The sequence below is a fragment of the Vanellus vanellus genome (assembly GCF_965231255.1).
Source record: "Vanellus vanellus genome assembly, chromosome: 9".
Classification (NCBI taxonomy): Eukaryota; Metazoa; Chordata; class Aves; order Charadriiformes; family Charadriidae; genus Vanellus; species Vanellus vanellus.
In genome coordinates this window covers 4,560,717-4,572,756 of record NC_138914.1, presented here as the reverse complement: position 1 = coordinate 4,572,756, position 12,040 = coordinate 4,560,717, and the positions used below count along the sequence as shown (strand labels likewise).

The 12,040-nt window shown below is 43.0% G+C and overlaps 1 protein-coding gene and 1 long non-coding RNA gene across 2 annotated transcripts in view; one reads left to right on the top strand and one right to left on the bottom strand.

The window, feature by feature from the left end:
- The window catches only part of LOC309675425, a 56,908-nt gene extending 52,032 nt beyond the window's left edge, over positions 1-4,876 (bottom strand). Inside the window, exons 1-2 of the long non-coding RNA XR_014269497.1 lie at positions 4,842-4,876; positions 4,456-4,576 (exon numbers count right to left, since the gene is read on the bottom strand). This is a non-coding gene — a long non-coding RNA (uncharacterized lncRNA). The remainder of the gene's footprint in view (positions 1-4,455; positions 4,577-4,841) is intronic.
- Positions 4,877-5,005: 129 nt separating this feature from the next.
- SUCLG2 (succinate-CoA ligase GDP-forming subunit beta) overlaps positions 5,006-12,040 on the top strand; it is a 140,583-nt gene continuing 133,548 nt past the window's right edge. Inside the window, exon 1 of the mRNA XM_082487480.1 lies at positions 5,006-5,096. Within this exon, the coding sequence (XP_082343606.1) occupies positions 5,013-5,096 (84 nt within the window). The 5' untranslated portion in view covers positions 5,006-5,012. The remainder of the gene's footprint in view (positions 5,097-12,040) is intronic.

Sequence of the window (12,040 nt, the reverse complement as noted above, 5' to 3'; positions counted from 1 at the left end):
TTGAAGACAAGCAGATGTGACCAGAGAAAAGGAATGAGGAACACTGAAGGACTGGAACAGCATCACAGGCTGAAAAGGACTTCCGCATCAGGACTCCTACTCTACAGTGTCACCATAAGACTCGGTTTACAATCTTGCTTCCCGTTCTTCAGTCACCTACAGTGGGACTATTTTAGTGAGTCTGTTGCAGTTTTGCTATGCTCATGAATTATTTTGGGGGATGCTGTGTGTGGTGTATCTTTTACATACAGACTGGTGGCCTTCTATGAAGAGATTACAGCGGCAGTGGACAAGGGAAGACCAACTGATGTCACCTACTTGGATTTCTGCAAAGTGTTTGACACTGTCCCACACGATATCCTGGTCTCTAAATTGAAGAGACATGGATTCGACAAATGGACCACTCAGTGGATACAGAACTGGCTGGACGGTCACACTCAAAGAGTTGCGGTCAACAGCTCGATGTCCAAGTGGAGAGCAGCGACGAGTGATGTTCCTCAGGGGTCGGTACTGGGGCCTGTACTGTTCAACATCTTTGTCGGCGACATGGAGAGTGGGGTCGAGTGCACCCTCAGCAAGTGTGCCGATGATACCAAGCTGTTTGGCGAGGTAGACACGCTGGAGGGGAGGGATGCCACCCAGAGGGACCTGGATAGGCTGGAGAGGTGGGCCCAAGCCAACCTCACGCAGTTCAACAAGGCCAAGTGCAAGTTCCTGCATCTGGGTCGGGGTAATCCGAAGCACAAATCCAGGCTGGGCGGGGAATGGCTAGAGAGCAGCCCTGAGGAGAAAGACCTGGGTGTGCTGATTGATGAGAAGCTCAACATGAGCTGGCAATGCGTGATTGCAGCCCAGAAGGCCAACTGTATCCTGGGCTGCATCAAAAGAAGTGTGGCCAGCAGGTCAAAGGAGGTGATTCTGCCCCTCTACTCCACTCTTGTGAGACCCCACCTGGAGTACTACATCCAGCTCTGGAGTCCCCAACAGAAGAAGGACATGGACCTGCTGGAGCGTGTCCAGCGGAGAGCCACGAGGATGATGCGACGGCTGGAGCACCTCTCCTATGAGGAGAGGCTGAAAGAGTTGGGGCTGTTCAGGCTGGAGAAGAGAAGGTTCCGGGGAGATCTTATTGCGGCCTTCCAGTACCTAAAGGGGGCCTACAGGAGAGCTGGGGAAGGACTTTTTACTGGGGCATGTAGCAATAGGACGAGGGGGAGTGGCTTTAAACTAGAAGAGGGCAGGTTCAGATTAAACATTAGAAAGAAGTTTTTCACTTTGAGGGTGGTAAGGCACTAGAACAAGTTGCCCACAGAGGTTGTTGAGGCCCCATCCCTGGAGGTGTTCAAGGCCAGGCTGGACGTGGCCTTGGGCAACATGGTCTAGTGAGAGGTGTCCTCAATGATCTTCAAGGTCCTTTCCAACCTAAACCATTCTATGATTCTATGATTAAGTTATTCACTAGGAAATTTATCTGGATGTGAAGCTCAAGTTCTACAGTTGACACAAGAATAATTACAAAGTAATACGCAGATGACGAAATGTCGTTCAGTCCACTGTTTACAGTTTTCTGAAAAAGAGGCTACAACCCATTAAAACCAGACTGGAGCAACCATATTATCAGTGAGCAAAAGTGAAAGCGTGAGGCTCACCTGTCTCGCAAGTACACTACTGAAGTTGAAGATTAATCGTGTGAATAAGAAAAGACGTATTTGGACCAATTCTATCTCTGTCTAAGTTAGAAGAGTATCCTATCCATGAAAACATAAATGGTCCCTGCTTCATTGCTGTAATAGTGATTTTATTCCTGACATGTATCAGCATGAGCTCAGATATGTTACTCAGGAAAAATTGTTAAGAAAAAAAAATCCATTCAGCTCTGCTAGATATAAAGAGTTTATATTTGTCAAATGGTTTTACGGTTAAATGAAAAGTTAACGATAAACAACCTTTCTGACAGGCTGGATCCACCATCCATGTGCTGGGTGTGACATTTGTCTTTAGCGAATGGTTGGGGAGGTAATCTGCATGGATGAGAAAATGAATATACTATTTCATTGTTAACAAGCACTGCTGCAATGAAGAGGAAATGAAAAAACACTTAAAATTATGTTTTACCTGTGATAAAATAACTTTTTTGGTTTTCAAATGTTTTCACTTGAACGCTATCAATTATTTAGGCTTAAGGATAAGTTCTTAAGAGTTAAGCCTAATGCGATGCTTTTTCTAAACTTAATTGCAAAAACATTATTGGTTATTTTGTATTAAGTAGACGACTGCTAAAAAGCTTAGCTACAATCTAGCTTTTTATGCATCCTGGGGAAGATGAGAGAAAGGCAGCACCCTCAAATGCTGCATACCCATAAGAGATACAGGGATTCCTCAGCACAGGAAAGACATGGACCTGTTGGAGTGGGATCCAGAGGAGGGCAACAAAAATGATCAGAGAAATAGAATACCTGTCCTATGAGGACAGGCTGAGAGAGTTGGGGTTATTCAACCTGGAGAAGAGAAAGCTCCAGGGAGACCTTACAGCGGCCTTCCAGTACTTAAAGAGGGCTCATAAGAAAGATGGGGACACGCTTTTTAAGAGGGCCTGTGGCAAGAGGACAAGGGGTTTTAAACTAAAAGAGGGCAGATTTAGCCTAGATATAAGGAAGAAATTTTTTACAATGAGGGTGGTGAAACACTGTCTCGGGTTGCTCAGAGAGGTGGTAGATGCCCCATCCCTGGACACGTTCCACGTCAGGTTGGACGGGGTTCTGAGCAACCTGATCTAGTTGAAGATCTCCCTGCTCATGGCAGGGGGGTTTGACCAGATGATCTTTTAAAGGTCCCTTCCAACCTAAACTATTCCATGATTCAATGAATGTTTGGAAGCCTAGAAGGAATGTCCTTTGAAATCAGCCTCTCTCCCTCTACCCTTTTTAATTTTGCAGTTCACTCACCTTCCCTCCTTATTTGTCAGGCTAGTGTGCTGGGATTATTCCTTAGTTGTTCCCAAATTCCTGCATCCCAAGTAAGTTTCCTAACAATAATTCATATGGTGTACCTCTTCTCTCACACACCCACACACGTATCCTTGTACCCCATACTCCAAGAAGTCTGTCTGTTGCTTGCTATGCTAGTTGCTTCAGAGACCTGTTTGATCTAAATTTTCTTTGGTTTACGCATATATAGAAGGAAACTGAATGTGAAGACAATGAATCTCTATACCTTTTCTCATCATACTTTAAAGAGATACAAAAAAATCATGTCTTGGTGACTAACCTAGACTGTGCGTTTGCAGTGTTTTTCCATTTACTAAATCTAAACAATAAAAAATAAAGAAGGTTCTCCACTATTTCTATTATGCAGTGAAAGTGCTCCTTGTAGCATTAAACGATAGCGTTGCATGCAATCCACACACATTATCGGAAAGCTTATATACCTGTTATATATATAAACCTAATGCAGACAGCCATAATAGTTTGTATGAAAAGGAAACACTGTGCTTACTGAACCACAGTCATGAAACTAAAAATGAAATTATATTTCCTCCATCATAATACCAAAGTCAGTATATAATATTCTGAAAGAATAAGGACACAGTAATACCTAGGTTAATACTGGGTACCATACATTATTGCTCAATGCTATCAAAAAGCTGCATCTTCAGATTCTTTATTGAAACATATTACATTACTTAAATTGCCATGACAAAGACAAAACTGTTCAATTTCAGATTTTTCTAGCACCTCAGGTTTTATGAAATTGCAGATTTTTTTCTAATAGAAGTATAATTTATTTGCTGATTAAATTCCAATAAAGGAGTTGTTCAGTCCTGATTTTTTTTAAAAACACATCTAGGAGTGTAAGTTCTAAGCACTGACAAGAGCATCCCAGACTAGAAGATGGGGATTTGAGTGCTTTGTTTATCCAACCGTTTCATCATAAACCACTGAATAAATAATGTTCAGCATAACTAATGCTAAACTCCGCATGCTTCAATAAAGGCAAATTAATATCAACTGCTGTAAAATTGCAAGGGTATCTCATCTCCTGCTCAATTGTTGAAAAATTTTTTTCCAAACCATCACTGTTAATTGGTAGCTTGCATGAACTATTTAAAGTCAACTCTCCATTACTCACAGGTGGATTATGCAGATTGTGCATTAACCAGAAAGACACAGAACGCTTGGTGGGCTCACATAGAGACTGTAACTGCAAAGACCAGGCCATCTGACTATTGAGCTTGCTTCAGATTGTAGACACGCTACACCTGTGTCCACACCAGCCCCTAAGTCATTCCCGATGGATGGAATGAGGTATTTTCACAAATCTGGCTTCTGGGACTCACTTTGATGAAGCCACAGCTCAGACAGAGAACTCCACAAGCTACGAGGGCTCTGGTCTTAGCACTGTGTCCCCGGTGGGCCTGACTTCAGCATCTCAGTTTTGACTTTTAACGGGTTTTACCTGCAGGTGAAGAACGGACAGATCCACTTTTGTGGCACTCAGATTAAAGTGCCTATGAAGAGTCAGCTACATCCCAGCAGTGCTTATTAGGGCTTATTAGCTTGGGTTAATTAGCTATTTCCTATTAAAGAAAAAAAAAAAAAAGTGCTTTTAGTCATAAAAAAAAAAGGCGGCAAACCAGCCAGGGTCTCACCTCCAGTAGTTCAAGGCTGTCGCCTCACGCCACCCCACACACCCTTGTCCCCACCGTTCCCCGCCACCGCCTTCCCCCCAAAGCCCCCTCCAGCTCTAACCACCCGCCCCGGCCCCCCGAGCCCCCCCACCGCCGCTCTCGGCGTGAGTACCCCCAATCGCGCCCTTCCCTCACACCGGCCCCAGCCACGCACCCTGCCCCAAGATGTCCGCTCCGCGCGGCCCCACACGGAACCCCACCCCGCCCGTCCCCTCTCCTCCCCTCCGGCGGGGTGGGCGCCGCGGGGCCGCGCCGAGCTTCCGCCCGGGGAGCGGGGCAGGGCGGAGACAGCGGCGGCCGGGAGGGCTTTGGCGGCGCGGCTAAGATGGCGGCTCCCTTGGCTGGGCAGGCGGGGGTTGTGCTGCGGGACCTGGCCCTGAGATCCGCCCGCCTGCGGGGCAGCTTCCCGGTGAGTGAGCCCGGCCCCGGCCGCCGCGTCCCGCCGGCACCGCTCGGGAGGGCGGCGGGCCGCGGCACTTGGCGCGCTGGGGAGCCTCTCCTCAGGAGCAGCCCTGCTCCCCGGCCCCTCCATCGCCGCTTTCCGCCCCTTGAAGCCGCCCGTTCCCCCGCTCCCCTTCGGAGCCTCCCCCGTTGCTCGCAGGTGGAGAGAGACCTTTCGCTTTCCGCCTTGGCGGAGCTGGGGCTGCCGCTCGGGTTTCGTCGCCTGGAGGATGCGGTCCAGCCCGGAGCCCGGCTGTGCTTTTGGCGGGGGAAGCGAAAGGGGACGAGCGGCCCTCGCCGGATCGCGCCCGGCGCTCTGCGGGGCCGGGGCAAAGGTCTGGTAGCGACCGGCCGCTCCGCCGGGCCAGGGCTGCCGCCCACCAAAGCGCCCCCTGAAGCGGCAGCTCTGAAAGTCTCCCTGCCCCTAAAACTAACCATACTGAAGTAATGTCGTTTATGGGAACACGTTTCGGCTGGCGGGGGCGGGTTGGCTTTGGGTTTGTGCTGGTGGCCGAGGTCAGGCAGGAGCGCGGCCGCCCCATTGCGCTCACCTGGGAAGGCCGCTGGCAGCTCTGCCTTCCCGGGGGTCGTGGCTCCCAGAAGTGGGACCGGGAAGAGTAAGTGGGGCCTCCTTGAAGGGCTCGCGTTCAGGAGCTCTCTTGGGGTGTAGCGGGAGTCCTTTATTCACCTTGACAGCAAACATGCTAAGGTAAAATGAGATGTGTACGTTTTAGACAGCTCTGGTGCCTTTGGCAACCAGCCTCTTTATTTTGTCTTTTTATCAGATCAGCAGCTGCACGGGAATCGACTTTGGTCCATGCTTCTGAGCATAAGTATTTTTCCCAGAAGCAAAAGGCTCCGGAGCGAACAAAGCGTGTTTCTGGCCGGTTCTGCTCCGCAGGTGCCACTGCTGGGGATGCTCGTGGCTGCCGGTGTACGGCTGCGTGGGACGGCTGTCGGATAAAACGTGGTGTTGGTGCTGAACCTAACTTGCACTGCACATCTACGTTCATGTGGTTTATCTTTTAACCTAAAGGAAGTTAGCTAGCTCGGTTTTAAATTTGAAATCTTTGGTGCCCAACTTTCCTCTTGTAATGGTGGGTATACCCTTTGGCAGTTCTGTGCAATTAATTGATTTAGTGTATGTCCATTTCATGTGTGTGCGCGTATGTATATACACACGGACAAGGACAGTGTATATGTGTGTGTATATATACATACACATAATTGTGTGTATACGTATATTTATCTGTGTACATACATGCATATTTACATCTGTTTGTGTTGATGACCAATCCTGTCAGTCCCAACAGTGTTTGGTGCGTATGTGTTATATGGCTGAAGTTGCGTTCCTGCCATGATGGCTTATGTGACTCTGATCCTACAATAAGGAGCTTGGAGGTAACTTCCCTGGTTTCGTGTGTTTCCCTACTGTTCTCACAGGGCTCTGATATGGAAGGCTTTTGTAGGGCTTGAGCATGGAGCGCTGTCTGGACTGAGTCATCTCAGAGCGAGGCATAGAAAGTGCTTTGGTTGAGCTCGGTTTCAAGCTCTGTCTGTCTGGTGCTGCAGTGGGGATTTGAGGTGGAGGTGGAAATTAGTATTTTATGCTCTGTTCTGTCATCTCTCAAAGCATGGAGTGATTCTGTAAGTTACCCCACTGAAATCACTGGATATCAACTCGGATTCTCAAGAGTATTCTTCGGGTATTAAGGTGGCCAACTTCTTAAAAAACTTTATCTTTTTTTGTGTGTTACTTATGAAATAGAGGTATTGAACTTGCATTATCATAGAATAGAATCATAGAATGGTTTAGGTTGGACAGGACCTTGAAGATCATTGAGTTCCAACCCCCCTGCCATAGGCAGGGACACCTCCCAACGGACCAGGTTGCCCTGTGGTTGTTCCTGTGAAAGGGTCTTCATTTTTGCTATGTTACATTATAGAATTCCCATCTAAATAATCTCCTAATCTTCCACTGTCTCAGACTTCAAACTACAAACAAATTCATCATTCAGTGTCTGCATTTCTGTGCTACAAAGTAGGATAAAGCATCTGAGAGTAAGAGTCCTTCCCTTGGAAAGAGTTTTTCTCATTTGTATCGTTCACTACTTACCTCAGACTAGAAGTTACACTGTTACTTTTAGTTATTTCTTTACCATAAACCAGCAAAACCTGTCTTCTTCTCAAAGCCTGTCACATTGTTCTTTTCACAGATAAGGGTCTTCCATATGATAAGGATATAATCAAGAAATATCAGTCTTAAACTTTGTTATTTTGGTAACCCTATGTGAGTAGATACTTGCTGAGATTTAAAAATCTTTCCTCATATCCTTCATGACTTACTATTGGAGTGGTGTTTGTACGCTTTGTATCTGTTACAAAATTTCTTATTATTTCAAAACTGTTGATGTTGTTCATAGTTGTGTTGAAACAAGCTTGTTGAGAAGTTTGGTTGTGTACTGTCATTATAATCTACACACAAACATTTTTTCTGTGTTACTTCGTTTTAAGGGTGGAATAAGTGGTAGTTGATGCTATCACATGAAAATATTTTATTGTCCTTCTGCATTCCCTTTGGCTCTTTACCTTTTTATAGCCGTTAAACACTTTTTACTCTTTTTACTTTTTATATGCTTGATAGGTTCAGTTCTTTGTGCTTTTGGATTTTAAATCTGACCAAGTGTTTCAAGAAGTTAAAAGACAGATTTCAGTTGTCTGCAGTGCATGTGGACAAGTGTATTTAGACCTGCTCTTACCGGAGCAATATTTGTAAAGAGCTGTGACAAACGCTCCAGGGACCACTCTGCAGCAGAATTCAATCTTGTTGGCTAGCAACAAATAGGCTCCATTGAAGGCTGTTTATTTGAATGGGAGTTGGATTGGGCCCTTTGGGAGAATGTTGTGTTTTCAAAATAGCTTCAGATGCAGTGGATTTCAGTGATGAATATAAATAAGGAACAATTAAATCAGAATCATATAAAAAAAAATGCTTAAGGTAACTCTCCAGTATTTCTAATGCAGTGAGCAGATTAGCTGGTGCGCTATGCAGCCCTATCCTAGCCTTCAGAAGGGTCCTGTCCTGCCGCAACACCTCCAAATTTCATGCATGTTGAAAACATTAAAAAAAAAGGGGGGGGGGGGAGGGGGGGAAGATGAGATAAAACAATATTCCTGTTATAAAATCTGCCAAATGCTATCTATGTTAAAAATAGGGAACTGTACAAGGTTGTTCACTGCAGATGCCTTCAGTTCCTAGACTTGAATACCTATAAAATCTCATTAATGCTGAACAGAGGAAGTACTGTCTTTGTTAAGAAGCTATCAGCTGTGAGTTTAATGATCGTCCATGCAACAGAAAACATTGCTGGAAATAACTTTCAGTTTATGACTTCAGAAGCTACTTCAGTGCCAAATTCTTAATTTTTTCTTGGCTTTATGTTAAGTTCTTGAAAGTTTCTTGAAGGTTCGTATTGTTTCCCTATTTGGCTTTCCCTGGTTGACAGTTTTGCTGTAATTTGTAAGGTTTTACATTTAGAGGCAGGGAATACATGAGCCTACGGGCTTTCACAAACAGTTTTTTTCTGTAAGTACCCAAACTAAATGACTGGAAATCCCTCTTCAAACTCCAGACAAAACTGAAATGCCAAAGTGGAGCTTGTGTTTGGCCCACTCTTCCCTGGCAGTTCCATTAAACACGTGGTTATTGATTCCTTTTTGGGGATGAAAGAAGGAAATGAGAACATAAATATAACCTTAGACTATGATTATTTTATTTTTTTTAATTATTTTTTCAGGTTGTTTCATACTGGTGGAACTTCTACCTTGGGAGCAATCTGGCTCTGGCACAAATATTCACAGCTTTGTCTTGAAGTAGGGAAGCTGCACTTTGCTGCATTTATTTACCTTTTGTACCTCATGTAGCTGTAATCAGGGGATAAGGCTAATTAGATAAGAAGAGACAGCCTTCATGAATATGACATTAGGTTGAGAATTAGCTGGGACACCTGCGGTCTTAAACCTGGCTGTGAATAAGTAAACTCTTCCTCCCCGCCCTCTATCTGAACTCCCAACCAGTTTACCCAAAGAGACTCCTTACCTTGCTTGGGTATGTTTAGGATTCATTAAAGGTTTTGCTATAAAATCAAGTGTTTCTTCATTTATCTGCCTCCTGAGGCACTAGATAAAGTGTCGATAGACAAACTCTGTGTTTTCTTTACAGGTATCTGAGTGATTGTTTGTTTCCTTCTGTTTTTCTCTGGAATATTGTCAGTGTATGGCAATTTATTTCTATTTAATTTTTTTTTTTTTTTTAAACTTTCATTTGATCTTTCTGGCTGATGTCTGCCAACAATGATACTATGAAGAATGTGTGAAGATGTGATTCTTTTGGGAACACATAAATGTGAGATGAGTGTTTATAAGCACTTGGGATTTGGTTGATTAGAAGTAGGTAATTCCTCCACTATATTTTCCCCTCTTTTGTTTGGAAGGTTCATTTTCAGCAAACATTGGAAATGTATTCATTTAGTGCTTAGAGATATGATTTTCCCACTCCCTGTTTTGGGGACTCACTCACAGATACAGTTCCTTGATTACTTAACCCCAACTGATAGATTATTTTTTTTGTTGCTGTTGACCACACCTGTAGCGAGTAGCTCAGCTCATTATTGCCTCAGGCAGTCCAGTCTTTCTGTGTATGTTTGAGACTATAATCTGCAGCTTTGAGCATATACCCCAAGGATTTTCTCCAGAAAATTCCCTTCTTTAATACTCTCTGCTGAGAAAGCCCATTTCTAGCCATCTGTGAATCAGTTAGCTGTATGCTCACCTCTTCCCCGCTCCATAGCATTGTAATAAAACATGGGACATAGGAATCATGTTATTTTTGCAACTGATTATGACAGTAACTTTGGAACTGGTAATTAAGCATTGATCCATAATTAATAGCTGTCTATTGATCTTATTTTAACTAGATAACACAGCAGGAGTAGGCATGAAACTAAGAGAAGTTAAGAATGACTATCGTCGAAAAATTCCTTAATAGTGGAGGTATGCTGTGCTGTTGAAAAGGTGGTGTTGAAGTCTCTGTTGCATGAATGATATTAAATCACATTCTAAACTGTAAGATGAAGCCCTCCTATGATATGGAAATAGGTACCCAAGGTTGGTGGTTTTTTTTTGTGGTGGGGTTTTTTGCTTTGTTTGTGACATTATGCTGATGTTGTTCTTGTACAATTAGTGGCTAAAAGTTGACTGTGAATGAATTGAAAAACAGCAAGTGGTTACAGTTATTTGTTGCAACACTTCTTAAAATCCTCAGTTAAAACCTTACACTGATAGCACAAAATATATTCAGTAAATAAAAGTTTTTGAGTTTCACTTTTTCTGGTTGGTTTGTTAAAAGATGCTGGCTTGTTGAGCAGATTTACCCATGACATTTTTTCTTCCTGGTGTCTGTCAGGTCTCTTTCTGCTTGCTCATAGGTTTCCTAAACTACCAGAGTCTGTATCCCACAATTGAATTAAGCTTTGTTTTATTTCTGTGGTGATCTGATAGCATATAAGCTTAGAATCCAAAATCATAAATTTCTAGGCACTGTCATCATTGGGCATGAACATGAGTTGGGCTGTTTCACTTAAAGGCTGTTTCATTTAAGAAAAGCACTTTTTAAATATTTTATGAGTGATAAATTATTATTCTTTTGGGTTTATTTACTTTGTACATTGGTAGTATTTGGTGGTGGATCAATTTCAGTCCACCCTGTTTGTCTTCAATTTGTGCAGGAGTGCTTTATTGATTGGCCCTAGAAAGCACAGTTGTTTAAATTTGCCTCTATCATTTGCATCTTTGTATAATTAGTGATTTGGATTTTACTTCTCTGATTTTTATAATAAAAAGGTATAGATTTGTGTTGTTTGCAAGTGAAGGACCAAAGGTTACATGCACGTCCTTATCAGCTAAATTGGTTTGTACAAGAGGCGTTATAAATGTTGCAACTTTGCAGTGTGCTTTCTGCATTTGTAGAGTGAAGATGTGACTCTATATAAGGTGCCTGTGTGTTTTAAGTTAGTAAACTTGGTGGTTTCTCTTAAGGAAGGTGGAACAGACAAAATACCTTCAGGATTCAGTGGGCAGTAATTCAGTTTGGAACAAAAGGGTTATTTTATTTTATTTTTTTTTTTAGCCATTCAACTGTAAATGGAAGAGTTTTGTTTATCCAAAAATGGATAGATATTTTGACAGCATCAGTAGCAGCAACTTTATACACGAATTCGTATAGTGTGGACCACGAGCAATAAGCAAGCTCGTGGGAACAATAACTGGGAAAGATGAAAAATGGCAAGGTATTACAGGAGTGGATAGGCTCTGAGGAATATAAGCAGTGAGCAAGAGTCTCAATTTGTGTCATGAGGAGAGAGAATCACTCTTACTGTAGTTACTTTACCTTTGGCATTTAACTATCGTCCACTTAAATACTTCATGAGATGCAAAAGTTTTGTAGGAATTGCCAAGAATGGAGAATTAAAGATTTTTGATCATGTTTGGTAGGTTTGTCTGCTTATCCAAGACTTTTGACTAAAAAATATGAAGCTGCAAATTAAAAGCCAGACACAAATTACTAGTGGAATATTTCATCATTCTTTTGAGATCTTCCTCTGAGGGATTCATGGACAAAAGAATAGTTTAATTTGATGTCTGCTAATTTAGTGGCAGCCAAGAAAGCAGTTACTCCTTTAGGGGGTGAAAAAAAAAGTTGCTCATACACGATATTGGTATAAAAGTGTCTGGGAAATTCCAGTTATGGGAAAAAATATATGTGCAAATTATAGATAACAATGATGGGTAAAGGTAAAAGATACAGATATTTATGAAAATTGTAGATGAAAGGGCTATTAAAAACAACAGAAA